The sequence below is a fragment of the Danio rerio genome, chromosome 15, assembly GCF_052040795.2.
Source record: "Danio rerio strain M-AB ecotype USA chromosome 15, GRCz13ab, whole genome shotgun sequence".
Lineage (NCBI taxonomy): Eukaryota > Metazoa > Chordata > Actinopteri > Cypriniformes > Danionidae > Danio > Danio rerio.
Genome location: NC_141035.1, coordinates 41,072,895 through 41,093,362, shown reverse-complemented (window position 1 = coordinate 41,093,362; position 20,468 = coordinate 41,072,895). Strand labels below are relative to the sequence as shown.

Below are 20,468 nucleotides of genomic sequence, written 5' to 3'. Positions count from 1 at the left end.
CATCTTGTAAAGGTTAAAATGTTGATTTAAATGTATTGTAGGGTTACACTGCCTTCTCCAGTCAGTCCTGCAATACTTACCATTACACTGCCGTTGGGCAAGAATGTTAACCTAACAACAGCCCCGGACACACCATGCAGTCCTCACTCAATATATTACTCTCTCTGTACAGAAGCTTGATTGAATATAAAGAACTCTGTGTTGAGAGATGGAAAATAACACTCTTCTTGACTCTTTAATCTCCAGGGAGTGCAATGGAGGAATAGTTGGTCTGTTCAACTTATAATCTACAGTAAAACATACTAAAATAGTTCTGCCTTTAATTGTACAGATAAAGAGCTACAATTTTTGGAAATGTGAGGGAAGATTTAAACTAGCATCCCAGATTTGATGCTTAAGGACTACAAAATGATTTGAAAAACACAAAGTACACAAGGTTTTATACTATTTCTATTTCAAATGGCATTTAATCAATAACGTTGATCTATAAATGCTGGGCACAGCTGGTTTTGTAACTGAAATATCAATACCAATAATAATCAGGAAGACTGTTCTAGAAATTCTAAGTAACAGTTGCTCATCCAAACAAACTGAGGTACAATATGTTCTCTTTCTACTGCCTGAAAGTCATTGTCATTTTAAAACAAACAGCGTTCATATTGATTCAATAACACCACTGCATTTATAGGTTAATACTGTATATCGAATTAAGCCATATTGCTACTGCTTTCTGACATGAAATGTAATACTTCTAAATAATTATTATAGCTTCTGTTGTACCTTCTAAGATATTTAAAGATATGATACTTTACTTTTCTTAATATCTATGTGCATCTATACCAGGGGTCGGAAACCCGCGGCTCTAGAGCCGCATGCGGCTCTTTAGCGCTGCCCCAGTGGCTCCCTGGAGCTTTTTCAAAAAATGTTTGAAAACGGAAAAAGATGGGGGAGGTAAATATATTTTTGTTTTAATATGGTTTCTATAGGAGGACAAACAATCTTAACGTTTTCCAATGCTGTAAAAGTGTGTAGAATATTTATTTTCAACATTTCTGTCAACGAAGATTTGCGTCATAGCCTGCGACATACGGAATAGGCAGGTACTGTTGTAAACAATCCGGCGGCTGTGTGATGTGCCATGGTTCGTAAGCTGTCTTTGCCAAAGATGTACAGCGGGGCACACTCTCTCATTTTCCCTCCCTGAGAGAATTCAAAGAAGCCCATCCCGATCACTCACTCAACGGTGATTATTTACAAGGTGCGATCGTTGATATGCAAACTGCATTTGGGAGCAGATTTTGCGAGTGGCGAAAGGAAAAAACGAGACTGTCTTTCCTTGTCACACACCCCTGGAGATTGACCCTTCCTTGTTGAGCACATTCCCAGTAAGGGGCACGTTATGCACTTTCATTTTGATGTTGCTTTTTGGAAAATAAAATAAAAAATAAAAAACATCAAAAATCTGATTTCTTTACTGCATTTCTTTAATTTCATCAAAGCAAAACATGATGCATTAATATTGTAATGAAGTTAAACTTGAACATTAAACATAATTCATTGATATTGTAATGAAGCTAAACTTTAACATTAAACATAATTCATTAATATTGTAATGAAGTTAAACTCGAACATTAAACATAATGCATTAATATTGTAATTAAGTTAAACTTGAGACGGCATCGTACAACAGAGTAGTCACGTGGTGCGTCATTCTCTACAGGATGCACTGCAGGGAAAAAAAAAACCTTTAATCATGAAGGCTCAGTATGTATTTGTAGCCAACTAAATCATTTTTATAGTAGGCTAATATAGCTAATATAAATACATACAGCATGTGTTGCCTTCATTATAAGGCTTATATAAGGCTTTTAATTTTTTGCGGCTCCAGACATATATTTTTTTTGTTTTTTTTGGTCCAGTATGGCTCTTTCAACATTTTGGGTTGCTGACCCCTGATCTATACGATCTGCACAAGCTGTAAAGCTCATAGATAAATTCCATTTATTGAAGGATTAACAGGAAACAAGTCAAAACCTACCTTCTAGGTCCACATACCTTCTTGCATTCCTACAGCACAATTTGCAATAGTATAATATTTTCATTTCCTTCAAATGCATATGCAAGGAAAATCTGGTGAGGCTTCAGTGAAGTGTTGAGTTGTTGTCTTATGGTGGTCTTATGGCTCCCACAAAGTTGGTAACAATTAATTTGCTTTATCATTCCCTGTGTAAAACTTTGCCTCAAATTCAATGCCATTATTAACAGCTTGTGTTTACAATAATTATGGTAATGCGGATATGCACATATGTGCTCAATGCGGAAAGGCACATTCATGTATTTATGACCTTGAGGCTATAAAACTGTAAAACAATGTTCTGTCCTGTACTTCCTTTTTTGTGCTTAATGGAAACAAGAAGTACAATTATATTAGTCCAGTTCTGTCACTGGCTCCCTATTAAAAACCGCATGCATTTTAAATCCTGTTGATTCCTTGAAATTGCCTGAATGGTTCTTATCACATCACAGCCCTTTATGTAAGTAACATGCTGCCAATTCTGGCCAACTGATAATACCTAGAATATCAGAATCACTGTAGCACAGTTTAGGATGCAGACACACTAAGTCACAGAGGTGTGGACTCGAGTCATGTGACTTGGACTCGAGTCAGACTCGAGTCATGAATTTGATGACTTTAGACTCGACTTGACAAAATATGAAAAGACTTGCAACTCGACTTGGACTTGAACATAAATGACTCGGACTTTGACTAGGACTTGCCCCTATTGACTTGTAAAGACTTGCTGCTTCCCATGAAAAGCCCAAAGATAAAAAAGTATGTTGACATGGACCGCTCTCTCTCTCTCCGTTTATGTGTGCGTGTGTGTGTGTGACAGCATGCGCGCGCGTGTGTGTGAGCATGCGCGCTTTCGGCATGACATCCAATCAAAGCACGGTAGATTGTTTTGATTCGACAGTATCCAACGTGACTACTATGAGGCGCCGGAGTGGACAAAAGTCAAGCGAACGCAGAGAGAATTTGAATTTGAGATCGAGCCAATACTCGCGTGCCAATACTCTGTCTCTCTCTCTCTCTCTCTCTCTCACATACAACATACACCTCTCTCTCTCTCTCTCTCTCTCTCTCTCTCTCTCTCTCTCTCTCTCTCTCTCTCGCTCGTGCATTCAGTCTCTTTCAAGTGTGCCGCAAGCCTACGTTTGAGTGAAGGTTTCGGCCGTTAGATCGCCCCCTGGGGGCTGGCTGCAGTACAAGTCATAAAGCCCGCCTCCTCCGTGTTAATGAAGGAGACTTGAGCCCAAATAAAAAAAAATATTACACTTGCAATAAACTGTCCCGAAAGATAGTTCTGGTCGATTAAGGCACTGGTTATTGTGCTGAAATAGGTGCAGATCTTCATTTTTGTAAACAGTTTGTTTTTAGCAGTAATTTAATGCTGGGCGTGTCATCGTGATTGACAGCTGTGATTGACAGTTTCTCAAAGCGCGGCGTCTGAGCTTCGGCAGGAGACTGAAGTGTTATTATTCGATTTCTGTGTTATTTTACCATGACAAAATGAGTTCAGCAGTAAACTATAGTTTCTGACATACATGATCCTGGTGGAACACTGTTTATTCGCTGAGGTCAGGACTTTTTTCGGGCTTTATTAGTTTGCTGATACACGCCTAGCCACCCAGATAGCAAAACACAGTTCCGGCTAGATTCTCGCCTGCCGGAGACTTATCTCTTAGAGCTCAGACTGACTAATGTTACCTCTGCTGGACCTACTCCGGATGCCTGGACTCACTACCCAATTCCAGCCCGAGTCAATCGAGCCAGATGCGGCGGCCGAGCGAGCAGGCGCTGCCGCATGCGAGCCGGAATCACCCCGCGACGCCGCGAGTAAGTTATGCGCTGCGGCCTGGAGCTGGCGCGATTGAATATATAAAACCCTCATATTTGTTAACGTTATTACATCCATTTGTGTTGATATGACAGCAAACGCATGCTGAGAAGTTCGGGGGGCGTAGTTGATTTTACATAAAGCGTTTGATTGGAAGCTCGACTCTGCTCATTTTCGCGGCTCCTCCTCTGGCTCCATCAGACAATCCTTCTGCGCATGTCTGGCTCCAATTTCAGCAGTCTTTTGCGACAGTTTGTGCCCGTCAAGCAGGCGTTTTGCCCTCAAGGCGTTCAATGGGAAAAAGGGCTGTCGCGTCGTCCATATTTTTTACAGTCATTGGTCTCTTTGCGTTCGCTTGACTTTTGTTTACGATGGCGTCTCATACCTTTAGTGCTTTTGCTCTCACGGGATCCTCCTTTTAAACTGACCCTTCGATAAGCCACGCCCAAAAACCACCACCCACCAATCGCGGTTTACCAATCGTGGCTACGGACAGGGGCTCTGTCAAGCTTTCGAGCGAGGGAAACAAGCCAAATCATTGCGCAATTATTGGATTGTGCAAATCTGACACCCGCTATCCTAAAAGTTTGGACTGGGTGGTGGGATTTTTCCCTTTTCAAAACCTAAAGCCCAAGAGGAGAAATGCCAGCGTGGATCAAGCTGTGTGAGGGGCGGTAAAGGAGTTAACAGCTAAGTTGATTTTGTTTTCGATATTCACATTCAGTGATAGGTGGCAATAACTCACACTCCTCTTATCCTAAACAGATCTAAACTGTGTTCTTATAAAAAAAAAAAAAAAAAGCAGGTTATGTTTACCAGCTGTCTTTTTCTTTTTTTTCCGCTCGATATTATGAGCACTGCTTAGTTTAAACCCTCGCCATTGTAACGCATATAAATACATACACTAATATTTGCTGGTAGGAAATATCTATTTGTTCACTTCTGTTATTTATACTTTGATTTGCATTTCAATTTTTTTACTTCCACTTAACTGCAAATTTGAATAAAAACTGGATAAAGAGCACACAAACATGCTGACAGTAATAGGTACTGTACACTGTTATGGGTCAATGATGCTAATATTCGGCACAAATCCATCAGTTTCTTAGGTTATTAGATTATTTTATAATTTCACCTCTCCTGCTGTGCATGAACTATGCTGTTGAATGTTCAGCGTATGAGGTTGCTAGGCTAACTTTGCTTCAATTTTGATAAAATTATTCTCTAATCAGTTGCTATTATGTTGTGAATATACCCCTGTAATGTATACTGCAGTCCTCTTTTGTCTGGCTTTCTCAGATATCTCACCTGTTTGTCAAAAATGACTAATTAAATCCTTGGGAATGTCTGACACCAGCACATACACACTGTAAGAGATGTGCCAGGCATGAAAGCTTGACATGCGTAGCAACAGTAACTAAGGAGGGCGAGGCTTAGCGAAGGGTTATTCCAAGAATGTTGATATGGTTTCTTTCTTGCTTTACTATTTATTTACAATACACAAAAAACTAAAAGGTTAAGGTAAATTCTTTAATAAATTCAAGTGTTTTTGAGTATTATACTTGTTGTTTACTTGTATTATACTTATTATAGTAGTATTAACAATAGTGAACAGATAAAATACAAAGTGTAGTTTTACTACAGTAAAGTGTAGTGATTTGTAGTATAAAATACCCTATATTGTAAAATAATACAGCACTGGGTAATTTGTTTATATTACACTTGTGTTACCATAGCAACTATAGTATTACCACAACTGATCAATTGAAGTTCTTTACTGTAGTAGGCTACTGTTCAAAACACAGTACATGCCAATATACGTGTTCAGGAGCCCTGTGGAACAGCTTTCCTCAAAATGAAGAGGATGACATGGAAAATGTCCTCCACAATCTCATCAGTAAAGTGGAAGCCAGCAGACACTAGTTTACTTTATTTTAGCTGCCATGATAAAATGAGATTGATAGTGAGATTTATTTGAAGAGTGAATAATACAGTAGGCTATAATACCTTATCAAGTGTTTCCTTATTTTATCACAGTTACATTTCCGCTTGCATTAGTTTTTGTTTAAATGCTTTTAAAATAAAATGTATTCTTTACATCCAACATCTATTCCAGTGGTGCCTTATAGTGGTGTAAACCCCTTTACAAGGGGTGTTTCCCCTGTGTAAACTCTAGCCACCCCGATATGATTTTGCTGTTGACATTATTTATTTAAATCTACTTACATAAATGCAATACAATGCAATATTTCAATAAATAAATAGCAGCCACTAAATTATTGTGGATTGATTGGTGCCACTGACGTAGCTGGCCTCTTCTGGCCACCCCTAAGCAAATTTTCAGGGGGGCACCACTGGTCTATTCTCTGTCTTTAAGTGTTTGAAACTGAAAATATCTCATCATATAAAACAACCAAAAATGTTATGGTTTATTAGATTAAACATTTAATATATAAGTCTATTTTAGTATTTTGGGTATTGTTATTAAACAGTGCAGCAATATGAATCATATCAAAAAGCATGAAAGGAAGAGGGAACACGACACAAATTGTGAGTCTGCAAATAATCTCTGAGAGCGCTCAAGAAAATTTGTGTGTGAGCAGTGCATATTTGAGAGCGAGAGAAAATTTGCGCGTGAGCAGCGTATATTTGAGAAGTCGCAATCAGTTTTGTCCACAAACAGAGGAAATCCGTGCACGAGCATCACACAAGGTAGAGAGCAAAGCTCTTCAACGTTATGAGAAGAAAACAACGTTATTGTTTGTATGAAGTAGCCTACTTCATTAACAATATGTGCTACCATTTTACATTGCTGCTAGACGGATTTGCAACTCCATCTCTTCAGCACACGAGATTCAATTGACAAAATTCCAGTTTCACTCAATTTAACTTTGCAGCATATACAGGAGTTGGTCTACTGCTACCACATTGAGGTTATGTAATTTTGGTTAATCACAAGTTGATCACCGAAGACATAACATAGCACAACTAAACTTAATGAATTAGACAGCAGTAGACCTGCAATTTCTGTGTGATGTGAGGCAAAATGGAGTCTTTTTTTTGGTGGAACTCGTTCTTGTGCATTATGCTGTGGAGACGAGACGCAGCACTGTTCAGTACTTTTTCAGAAAATTGCATTTGTATTTTTATATATCTGAGCAATGTTCTTTCATAAAAAAGGTTTGTTTAATTAATACAGATCTTACAACCATACCTAATCTGTATATATTTTATTTTTCTGTTAAAAAGACTCGAAAAGACTCGAAAATCAAACTGCAGGACTTTGGACTTGACTTGAGACTTGCTGCCTTTGACTCGGGACTTGACTCGGGACTTGCCTGTCTTGACTCGGGACTTGACTCGGGACTTGAGGGCAATGAATTGAGACTTACTTGTGACTTGCCAAACAATGACTTGGTCCCACCTCTGCTAAGTCAGCATAACTCTGGATTAAAGACTCACTTCTTTGCACTAGCACACATAACATAATCTTAATATTCAAATCCTATTAGAGTGCATTAATTAGGGAATTCTACTGATGTAAATGTCCATGATGTATAAACATTGTTTCAACCATGATGAATCTTTTGGTTTGATTTTGATTGTTGCATGTTCATCCTTGTGAAGCTGCTTTGACACAATTGACAATGTATAAAGTGTTATAGAAATACATGTGAATTGACATGACTGGACATGTTTGCTGCCACATCTCAGGCCTTCAACATGTATATTTAAGTCTAAACCTGAACTTATTATGACAAACAGCATATAAAATGGATATATCATCTATAATATTCAAGTGTAAACTCAAAATATGAGGTTATGTTTAACGGGTTATAGACCTGCGAAGAACCTAATATGTATTTTCAGAAATATTCCTAAATACATTTAATAGTTCACACATCTTTTTATATAAATGCATGTGCAATTTTTACAATGGCAACTGCAGTTTAATGTGTCTGAAACACAGATCTCAGCGCCTAAGTAAATTTAAAATGCTTGATTTAACTTATTTTAACAATTTGTACACCCTTTATACTGCCTCTTTAGGGCTTTTTGTGATATTTGTCTAAACCTTATATAATATACTTATATTATATACTGTATATAATATAAATTAGGGCTGCACAATATATTAAGGCATTAAAATTGAAACGTGTGCATCTGCAATAGTCACATCACAGCATATGCAATGTTTTTTTATTGACAATAAATATATAATATTGTGTAGAATGGGAGAATAGAAAGAATATCAGGACTTTAACAATTAGCAAAGACAAATAATATTAACAATAAAAAATAAAAATATAAAATACAAATACAACCCACCGCCCCACCCCCCATCCATACAAGGTATAATTGTGGTACAAATTTTGTCAACATTTCTCATTTTGATGTCACGTAAAGAAAGTTGAAATGGTTTATGGTAATAATAAATAAAAACAGTAATGTCCAGAATGATGCACCAATAAATTACATTTACATATATGATAAAACATTCAATCAAAACAATAACAAAATAAAAGTAAAAAAAAAAAAAACACTAGCAAAATTAACAATAATTGTACGAAAATAATAAGTTATTAAAGTCTAACAGAGGTAGTGTGTCCAGAAATGGTCCCCCAAAGTTGGTGGGCTTTTGTTTGACAGAATACAATATTTTTTCAGGAGTACTATAAGATACAAGCTCATTGATTCAGTGTTTTTTTCTCAGGAGGGTTTTCAGATTTCCAATTTAGAAGTATGCATTTTTTTTAGCTGCAGTGCTTGCAAGCAATATAAAATAGTACAGCATATGCAATGTTGAGTTGGGACTATAGTTGATTACAGTCAGTGCAGAGTTTAATTATAATGGAGTAAAAGTTGATCATCTGCATGTGTTTTTAAAGAGATAGTTGACTCAGAAATTAAACTTTACTATTTATAATTCACCCTTCACATGTTCCCAACGTTTGTTAGTTTCTTTTTTACGTTGAACACAAAAACAAGATATTTTAATAACTCATAAACTTGAGTAAATTTACATTTTTGGATGAACTATCTTTTTTAAGAAATGTGACTGAGATCATTTCAACATTACAGGGTTTAAAATATCCGGCCACCAGAAATTATGTTTTTTAACTTTTAGAAAGATTACATTATATACAATAAAGACAGTATTTACTGTTGATTATGCGATATCTGTAGACGAATACTGTTAGTATTCTCACTCTCCAAAGATTTTAATTCACGTTTATCTTTGCTATAATGTATTCATTTATGCTTGTAAGGTACTAGTTTTATATTATTCAAGATTCACTCCACTCTAAACTTACCCTAGTCACTCTAAACTAAGATTTTTTCCAAATAAACCTGTACTCACACATCGCAATATAGTGCAGCCCTAATATAAACATATATCACCTATAATTTTCAAGTGTGAACTATAAGGTAAATATAAGATTACCATTAACGGGTTATAGACCTGTGAATAACCAACTATATATTCTCACACATATACCTAAACACATTTTAGTACCACTAAAACCACAACCACAGTTCACTGTGTCTGAAACATGTGCACTAACATCTGGCTCTAGCTTTAAAACGGCAGCAGACTTTGATGGGACAGCAGGCTCTCTGGAGACAGATTATTCAAATGATGTTTTAAACATTAAAGCGCAGGCTTTTAAAACCTGTCATCACTGTCACTGATTTACACAAAACTGAAGATGTTTGAGTTGTGTTTCTGACAGAGGTATTGTCTCGAGGTGGTCTGTAGATCGATAGGAAGGTGTTGAGCTGTCACACACAGACTGTGCCATCTGCATGTGTTTCCTAAGCCAGAGCTCTTTAGAGTCAACCTACAGAATGAGATCTGCCACATACAGATGCTCTGTCCTGTATCAAGTCTGACTCCCCGTTAAGAGGTCTATGAGAGGGCCATCTCAGCCATTGTTGACAGCAGACGTTTCTCTAATACCCAGCAGAGTATAAAATGTTAATGGAAATGCCTTTAAAAAAAGATTGCTAAATTTGAAGTGTGAGATTGTTGATTTTCGTAGCATTTTTTTTTCTAGTTCGGGTTCTTTAAAAACCTTCTTTAGCATTTCTTCACTTTGATTGATTGTATTAATATGCATCCTTGTTGAATAAAAATATTATACATTTTAAACACTGTCCCAAACACTGGAACATCAGTCTAATTTAAATAGGGCTAAAAGAAACACATATCATAACAAATATATTGACATATAGTCAACTCCATAACGATTTCTGATTAGTTTTTAATAATTCAGATTTGAACAATTAATCAGCTGAATAAAATCAATAATTGATCATTGTTAGATATATATTGATGTATTTAAGATATAAACCCCATTGATGGTCAATTGCTTTAAGTCATTAGATTAAATACTTCCGAGATTCCTTTTTAATTCCAATATGTTTGCATTGTGAGTGGAAGACCATGTCTACATAGTACACAAACTATCTTTTTAAAAGTGCAATACATTTTTTATTTCTTTTTTTTTAATTTCCCAAATGATATTTGATAGCGCAAGGAAACTTTCACAGTATGTCTGATAATATTTTTTTCTTCTGGAGAAAATTTTATTTGTTTTATTTCGGCTAGAATAAAAGCAGTTTTTAATTTTTAAAAAATCCATTTTAGGGTTAAAATTATTAGCCCCTATTATTCGATACTCTACAGAACAAACCATCGTTTTACAATAACAGGGCTCAACAATAAGGACTGTAGAAAGGATTGTTACTGGCTCCAATCGGCCGGTAACAATGAGCACGTTATTTTTTTCTGTAACCTGGTAACAACCAGTACAGCGAAAAGATGACAACATGGCGGCAACATCAAACTATGAGGCTAAAAGGAAATGTCTGTTTCTGAAGTCTTGGAAGTAGACAATTATATGTGTACAAAATAAGGAGAGAGAAAAAAAAAAGCTGTTGTCAGTTTGGCAAGCCATTTTTATAAAAATAATTTCAAAATCCAATAAAATACAAGCACATTTTCCATACTGCTCTTTCATTTGCATACAATATTGAATTTTGCTTATGATACATTTATTACATTTTACAGACATTGTTTTGCCACATTATTTGAAATATCTGGCTAACAAACAGCTAATATTACTATATTTTTTTTCTGGTGGAGCCAGTGAAAACTTTGGCAGGGCAGGTAAAAATCTCAACCACTCACCCTATTGGCCCAGTAGAAAAAATCCTTAGAGTTAAACCCTGAATAACTTGTCTAATTACCCTAACACGCCTAGTTAACCTAATTAACCTAGTGGTGCCTTTAAATGTCACTTTAAGCTGTATAGAAGTGTCTTGAAAAATATCTAGTCAAATATTATTTACTGTCATCATGAAAAAGCTAAAAGAATTCAGTTATTAGAAATGAGTTATTAAAACTGTTTAGAAATGTGTTGAAAAAAATCTTCTCTCTGTTAAACAGAAATTGGAGAAAAAATAAACAGGGGGTCTAATAATTCTGACTTCAACTGTGTATATATATATATATATATATATATATATATATATATATATATATATATATATATATATATATATATATATATATATATATATATATATATATATATATATATATATATATATTACATAAACAGAACACCTGCACATTGTTCAAAACATCTCTGACAGGATGACCCAGCTTTTTTCAGCCAATTCGCTGCCACGGAGCTGTAAATTTAAAAATGAAAATATATAAACAATGGCAATAAAAGAAGGGGAAGAAATGTCACATAGCTAATAAAAACAAACGCTTCAGCCACATTTGGAACAGCATTCTGTTCGAGACATTTAGCACTGTGCTAGATCACAATCGTAAAATGTCAAACACCATAGGTCCGCTGCTTAAACAACATAACAGAGGGAACGTGAAGCACTCCGTTATGTCAGCCCCGGTGTATTCTGGGTTGTGGCGTAAATCAAATCACATAGTAGTTTTACTGTACAAGCTGTGACATGCAATCATTGCTCATGCATGTGTAGAAAAACACAGAAACGCACGCTGGCACCGACTGATCTCATTTCCAGGTCAAGGCAGATTCTTTAGATAACACTCCCAGGAATGCAACAGATTGTGTAAGAACGTGCTCTTGGGAAAGTGCATTGTGCAAATACAAAAAAAGGCGCTCAGGAAACAAAAGAAAGTGAATGGATCAAAAACAGACTCAGCATTTCGCAAATCTCTCAAAACCTGCCAAACGTGTTCACCAGCATTCAGGAGGTTTAGATATGGGCCGCATCCGTTTCAGTGCGCCAAAGACATGTGCTCAGAATACAGAGTAACTGTCTACACCCTCCCCATCCAAGCCCTCCAGCAGACCACTATGAGCCTTAGAAGATCTGCAAGTGGAGATCGGCTAATTGGTAGAGAAATGTAATAAAATGAATGAAACTGTATTTATTAAAATGGCAGAAACTGGCAGTAAGACATCTGGTCTGTCTGGTGTAGAGCCAGCTGTATCTATTCTTAAAAAAAATAAAAATTTATAACAAGCCTTTTTATTATTCTTTTTATTTCTTTTTTAATAAAAAATATTTTACACTAAAAACTGGAATAATTATGCTTAAAAAGCAGATTCATCACAGAAATAAAAGCATAATTTGAAGAAAAAAACAACAAAAATGCTATTATTATTATTATTATATACTATCAAAACTGAAAAATGTTGGAAAAAATAACTTTGTATAAGCAGCATTATTATTTGTAAAGAAAAATGTACATTTAAATGCCTTAAATTTGAATTTTTTTTCAGATTTTATCTATTCATATGAATTGTTTGGTATGAACATATGAAAAAATATTAGGAAGTTCATGATTGGAGTTTATAATTTCAAAATGAGAAATATTTCTGTTATAAAAACACATTAATCTGCTTCATATGAGTTGCGTTACCCCCCTGCCGGCATATGGGTTAGTTTTATGATGGATTTATAAGTCACTAAACATCATCATTATACAGCACGGAAGAGACAGAAAAAAGTGTAAATCTACTCCAGGTGTCTTCGTCTGACAGAAAAAAGGTCACAAACAGAAAGTATGACTTAAGGGTGAATAAATGATGCTGTAAAAGTCATTTATGGTCAAACTAATCCTTTAAACATGACAACTGGCAACAAGCCAATGATTAAAAGTGTTATTAAACAGCTCCAATGATTAGCTGCGCGCATATTAGTGCTCTATTGAGAACCATCTGTGGGCGCAAATGCCTTGTTGATGCCAGAGGTCAGAGGAGAATGGTCAGACTGGATCGAGTTCATAGAAAGGAAACAGTAACTCAAATAACCACTCGTTACAACCAAGGTATGCAGCAGAGCATCTCTGAACACACAAAACCTCAAAATGGGCTACAGTAGCAGAAGATCACACCGGGTGCCACTCCTGTCAGCTAAGAACAGAAAACTGAGGCTACAATTGGCACAGGCTCACCAAAATTGGACAACAGATCACTAGAAAAACACTGCCTGGTCTGAAGAGTCTCGACTTCTCATTTCTCATCTTCTGATGGATATTTCCAGCAAGATAAAATGCCTTGTCAAGAAGCACAAATCATTTTAGACTGGCTACTTGAATATGACAATGAGTTCACTGTACTCAAATGGCCTTTATAATCACCAGATCTCAATCCAATAGAGCACCTTTGGGATGTGGTGGAACAGGAGATTAGCATCATGGATGTGCAGCTGACCAATCTGCAGCAACTGCATGATGCTATCATGTCAATATGGACCAAAATCTCTGAGGAATACCTTGTGGAATCTATGCCACGAAGGATTAAGGCAGTTCTGAAGGCAAAAAGGGGTCCATCCAGGAAGTAGTAAGGTTCACCTGATAAATTGGCCAATGAGTCTATATTGCAGTGAATGAAAATATTGCAAAGTCAATTTTTTATTTTTTTCCAATATCATGCGGCTGCATACAAATGCTTTAAAAATGACAAACTCCGTGGCCATATCATTTTTGGATAACAGAGGTTTCCATAAAATGATTGTATGAAAACTAATAGCTCCAATCCTAAATCAGAGGATGCAGAATATTTGCTTTTGCTCCACCCTAGAACAGATAAGGCGGCTCTTCTAAACTTATTAGCATGTTTTATTTGGCTCTCATTCATCTGACATGAGCAGCCAGCTCACATTTCAACATGTTTAAAGATGAATATAGATCACCTTAAAAACAAAAAACAAAGCAAACACAGGCTATATACCATATTAAAAGACACATCTAGATGTAAACACCCTAACATGACAGGTTTACAGCAGGCTGGTTGAGGGTATTAGATTAGTGACTTTATATTTATTATAGGGAAATGTCACTCACTCATCGGGGCTCCAAACAGCACCGTATCCAAAGCTTTGAGTTGGAGTTTCTGAACGTGACTCCGGTCCAGAATCTTCAGGACGGTTTGTGTCAGAGTGTTGTTCTTTACAGCCAGTCTAGAGGAGTGAAAAACATATAATATAGTTAAACAACATATAATAAAATGCTACAAAATTCATTCATTCATACATTCATTTTCCTATGTCTTTATGTCTATCTCCCTTTATTCATCAGTGGAATGAACTGCCAACTTATCCAGTATATGTTTTTTACACAGCGAATGCCCTTCAAGCTGCAACCCAGTAGTGGGGAAACATCCATACACTCTAATTCACACATACAATATGGCCAATATAGTTTATTCAGTTGACCTATAGTGCATGACTATGGATTGAGGGGAAACTGGAACACCCAGATGAAACCCATGCCAACATGGGTAGAACATGCAAACTCTACACAGAAATGCCAACTGACCCAGCCGGGGTCAGTGCTAACCACAGCCTCCGTGTCACCCAGTACAAAATTCAATTCATGTTCCAATGCAGCTCTACATTATTAAAGCATTACAGTCAAAATCATAAAAGTTAAGAGGTTGTGTATAGGTTGCACAGTATATAAACATTTGCAGTATAGTTTGGAGTGTCCTTCTTAAAAGGGGATGTCTATTAGGAGTGGGAGGCATCAGAATTCTTTTTTTCTTAATTTTAAATTGATTCTCATAAGTTCCAATTTAGGGATTGAGCGATGTATCGATTTTGCCAATTAGTTCGCACCCATTCCCAGAACTATTGTTATCTGCAAAAATAAATAAATAAACAAACAAATAAATAAATACAGGACAATTAATTAAATTTTTAAAAAAATTCTTCATCATGTTTGCATTTCTTATGTAAGCTTTCATTTATTTTAAATTAGTAAATGTATTTTTGTTATTTTTTACTAATGCTATTCTGTATTAATCATTTATTAGTTGTTTTTTAGGGTTGAACAATACATAGTTTGAGCTTCAATATCACAACGGCGTGTATCTGCAAGTCACATTGCATGATTAGATAATTTATTAAATATAAAAAAATATTATTATATATTTCTGTATAATAGGGCTCTGTGAAATTGCAAAAAAAAATATCTCGATATCATGTTTCATATCATTCGGTATCAATAATTATTGAACATTTTTTTAACAATACATTTGGCACTATTAGGATTTTTTAACCACTTTATTTTAATTTACCAACATTGCTAAGGCAAATAGTTCTAATAGTTAAAAACTAAAATATTTGATCTCTTTATAATAACATAAACATAAGTGATAAAGAGACACTTAAACTTTATAAATAAAACGTACAAAGTGTGTGGTTTCCTTCTTTTGCGCTTCCGCTCCCCTGCCCACCATCATCAACGGTTTGGATAAAACAGAGAAACAATTGCTGCATCTTTGATTAAGGTTTATGAAGAAAAGTAAAAAGCACTGCAGTGTTTAGACGCAGTGTTTGTCTTTGGTAATTATCCTGCCGTTATTACTAAAACGTGTATATTTCACATAAAATGTAAAACAGATTGGTTAGTTCTACTTGCATGAATAGCGATGCGCATGCGGCATTCGGAAAGTTGGTGCAAACTACATGTAGGTGCGTCTGGAAAATGCGTGCCTCTATTAAAAATGACAAACTTACACCCTAAGCTTTTTGGCACTGCTTCCAAGACGCACGCTCAGCAGCCACATTTTAATAAAACTAAAGCCTTCATAACGAATTTTTTTTTTTTCTATCGATATTGACAATGGTGTTCGGTCAATAAATACTGATACCGATTTTATCAGCCATCCCTTTTGTATAAAATTGTTTATACACTGAAGACCATCTTATTTTACATTAAATTGTTACATTTTTGTTTTTGAATACTGTTATACCCAGAAAACCGTCGTATTTATAAATGCTTTAATCATTTACTATAGTAATTTGTTATATTTTATGTTGCTGCACTCCACAGAAAGATACTTGATCCCCCCAGTCAATCTAAATTATTGACATTTTTCCAAATAGAGTTAATAAAATCATCTGGTGAAATTATATTTATAATTGCAACATATAATCACAGAAAAAAAATACAAATATTGTGATGTCAGATTATTTCAGCGAATCTCTATTCTGTATTAAAAATTAGGTTGCAACGATTTGGGCCTGTGCGGGCATGATCTCTAAATAAGTGCCGATACACATGCTGCAGATATGCTTCAGTTGGAGAAATGGATAATTACACTCAAGGTGCTTTTGATCCTTTGTGTGGCTGCATTCCTCTTGAAAGCAAAAGCAAAACCTTGGGTCATCATAGGCTCTGAAAATGAATATTCATTTATGGAATGTGCCTGTTCATCATAATTGCTCTTTGTAATTGGCTTTTCTTTACATTCAGAGCTTGTTTATTCTGAACAATTGTCATACAGAGGATTCCAATTATTAAACAGAAGCATAGAAACTGTAATTGTAATTAAAATGTAAAAGTTCTAAAGATGTAAATGGACAGCAGAAGAAATAGGAAAAATATGAGGTAAGAATCGTAAACTAATTAGATCGAAATCGGATCATGAAGTCCTTAAAGATTCCCACCCATAAAGTCTGCGTGATTAATGCAAGTTCAATGAAGTGTATTAACATATAATAAAGTGCTGCAGACGACAGTGAGGAGGAAGCCAGACTTTTCTCAACAGAGTCAAAAGGAAAAGTTTAAGAGCTTAAAAAAAACACTTGACCACAATAAACATTTTTAATCCATGAATAACGTGCGGTCAATGAAACCAATGCTCAAGATAGCACAAGTGTTAAGTGTTGAGCGGTTCCTGTTAAATTATTTTAACAGGCAGGTCAGAAGCTCGAAGCACACGCTCTCAAGAGAATGCAATATCTACTGCTCTTTTCTTTAAAAGATGATGCCTAATTTTAACGCCGCTAGTATCAGCAAATAGTGCAAATGACATTTTTAAAAGTGAAGAAAAAATAGAATATTAACAATTTTACTTTTCTTCAATTTTAAATAAACACTACTACTTGAAAGAATGAAATAAGCACTGAGAACATTTATTTTATACACATTTACAATGTTACTAAATATTCCACTCATTAAATGCTATTCTTTTTAACTTTTCATTCATCAAAAAAAAAAAAAAAAATGTTATAGTTTTCACAAAAAAAATTAAAAATAAAAATGCAGCAAAATATTTTAAATATTGATGATAATAAAAAAATGAACCAAATCAACATGGAGTTCACGTTTCCTTAAAGATGCAGTAGGTGATTGTCTTCAGAACAGAACTTCTTTTTTGTTGTGCTGGTTGAAAGTCTCTTTACATTCCAATAGTAATGATTAAAGTAAATCATCTAAATGTATTTATATGTATTTTTCTATTCCATAAAAAAAAAAAAAAAAAACCTTCATCCAATTAAAATTTGTCAGACCAACATTTCCCATAATTCAGATAAGTAGCCCAAACTGTCTGTCAGCAAATGTAGATTTGTACATCTGCGTACATCTGCGCAGCCTGTTTATGCAGATCTGCCGTTTGCGTTTGTATACATGCCGAGCATACATGCACATAAGAGAGAGAGTGACAGTGTTAAAAACAAATGCTCAATCAAAACTTTAAAAAACCTAAATGAATATTAGAGTTGCTTTTACATGCTGAAGGAAGAACAACATCATCGCTGAAGTATTTCTTTTAGACAGGTAACGTTAATTTAAAAGTCATGCAAAGCTGTTTTTTTTTTTTTTTTTTTTTTTTTTTTTACAAATGGGTTATATGCACAGAAGTGTTGTTCAGCCACTGAAATATTCCGGCAATAGATTGATGTAACTATTTTCAGTTTCATTAGGGATACTTTTACAGCATCGATCATGTAGAATTTTTATTTAGTTTAACAACAAAACACAAGTAAATAGCGCTACATGCTACATTGTATATTCGGTCCGTAATAGCATGCAAGTATGGCTTAGTAAAGTAGAGTAGTCACTTTAGGAAAAAGAATGTGAGAGAGTGAGACCAGCAATTCTTGCAGGCATGAAATATTGCACATTGTGTAATAGTCTTGCTAAACAACTGAATATGTGCTACATATAATACAGTGTTTTGTTCAGAATTGAAGTATTATAACGTAATATAAAGTTTACTAACTGGCTAATGACATGATCTAGTGGGTTGTCTGCTGTCATCTTTAATGTGTGTGTGTTCGCAATTTCAGGAGGCGTGGCTTTTGACAGCAGTGGAGGGATTGTGTTTCAAAGCTATTGTGCTAATTGGTTAGCATTTAGGCAGATCACATACTGCATCTTTAAAATCTATATACACGCACTACTTAAAATAATGAAAGAAGATTAGATTACATTTATTTTATAGACATGTATAGTGCACAAATATTTCTCTCTCAACTAAATACTAAATACTACTATTTGAACTGTCCTTTCAACAAAGAAATTTAGAAAACAAAATATCATAGATTCCACAAAAAACAATACACATCAAAAAATTTTAAACATTGATGGCAATCAAATATGCACCAAATCAGCATACTGTAAATTAATTCATTATGACTTCTTTAAAATCATGACACCAAAAACTGGAGTAATGATGCTGAAAATTTAGTTTTGCATCACAAAAATAAAAGCAAAATTAGAACCAAATTTGATAAAATATTCACATATTTCACATTATTATTTCAACTATTATTATTATTATTATTATTATTATTATATGGTATTATAATGACTGCACAAAGCAGCCTTAACCCCTTTTTAGAAAAACCATATCAACCATTTGAAATCAACCATTGACATTGATTACAATTGTATTTTTTTTTATTTATATTTAGGTAAAAAAAGTTCAGTCATGTAATAACACACATTTTTTATGCCACAGTTTTTATGTGAGTGCACTATAAAGGGTTAAAGGATCTCTCTTCATGTTATTTTATCCTCTTACCGAGGCATGGCTGTACCGCTGAAATTCAACTTCTTTATGGCTTCCACATATTGTGTCAACTCAACGTAGTCGATAAGCCACTTTACAACTTCATCCACCGTCCAGTTGTACACTGAGAAAACAAAGAAACAAATGCAGAATCAGGCCAGCTGTCATTACCATAACATTACCACACATCAAAATTCATCCATCAAAACGAGCTGTTAAACACGAGTGACCAAAAGTGGGTGGTTTTGACTTAAAATGAGTATCCTAATGGAGAATTTCATTTTAGTAAGAATCGTGACAGTTTTTGAAAAACAAATGATTACATCAGGGGACTGCTGGGAATAGAGAAGTGTACCAATATACCATTTTAAAGGAGCTTCTCTTTCATGCTCAATTCACACAGTCTTGATTGTTGACAGATGATTTGAAGCAGACTGAAAGACTGCACACTTTCTGGCCTTCGCAATGAATGTTTAAACGATTGTGCAATAAGTGTGAGGTAGGATTTAATGTCTGGTGTTTATTAAAGAAGACTGTTTTTAATTTTTGCTAACTGGGTGTGCATGTTCATCAAGTTGAAATAAAACGTTCTCTCTCATTACATTTTTTTTCATTAAGCAATGTTTTTATCAAATGTGGTGAAACTTTCTCTACAGAAGTGTTTATTTTTGGTTTTAAATATGCAAGATTTTATTGTCAAATGTTACATGTTGTCATAGGAAAAGCTAAACTAGCGACCTATATGAGTAGTAGGAAAAAAATTATTAGAATTATAGAATAAAATGTGGTTGAGCTTTTTCATAGCATGCTACAAGCAAGAATCTTAAGATATTTTAATTTTTATAAGTTTATGTATTACAGTTTAGTTAAAAATTAAATTCTATCCATCCAACCATCCCTCTATCAATCATCTATCTATTCCTGCATCTATTTATTCATCCATCCATCCATACTTCTTTCTATATATCTATCCCACTATCCATCCATCGATCCATTCATACATCTATCCATCCACCCCTCTATCCATCCATCCATAAATCCATTCATTCTTCCATCCATACATCCACCCATCAATTTATCCATCCCTTTATCCATCTATATATCCATTTATTCATCCATCCCTCTATCCTCCTATTCTTCCATCCCTCTACCCATCCACCCATCCATCCATCCATCCATCCCTCCCTCTATTTTTCTATCCCTCTATCCATCCGTCTATCCATATATCTATACCCTTATCCATCCATCTATCCATCCATCC

At 35.0% G+C, this 20,468-nt stretch overlaps 1 protein-coding gene across 9 annotated transcripts in view; it reads right to left on the bottom strand.

The window, feature by feature from the left end:
* stim1a (stromal interaction molecule 1a) overlaps positions 1-20,468 on the bottom strand; it is an 84,666-nt gene that overhangs the window by 29,108 nt on the left and 35,090 nt on the right. For all 9 annotated transcript variants that reach the window (XR_015508647.1, XR_015508643.1, XR_015508645.1 and 6 more), the window contains 2 exon segments: positions 19,220-19,331; positions 14,248-14,363 (listed from right to left, as the gene is read on the bottom strand). Coding sequence is in view for 4 of the 9 variants with exons in the window: in NM_001044799.1 (NP_001038264.1) it covers positions 14,248-14,363; positions 19,220-19,331 (228 nt within the window). In the remaining 5 variants the exon portion in view is untranslated.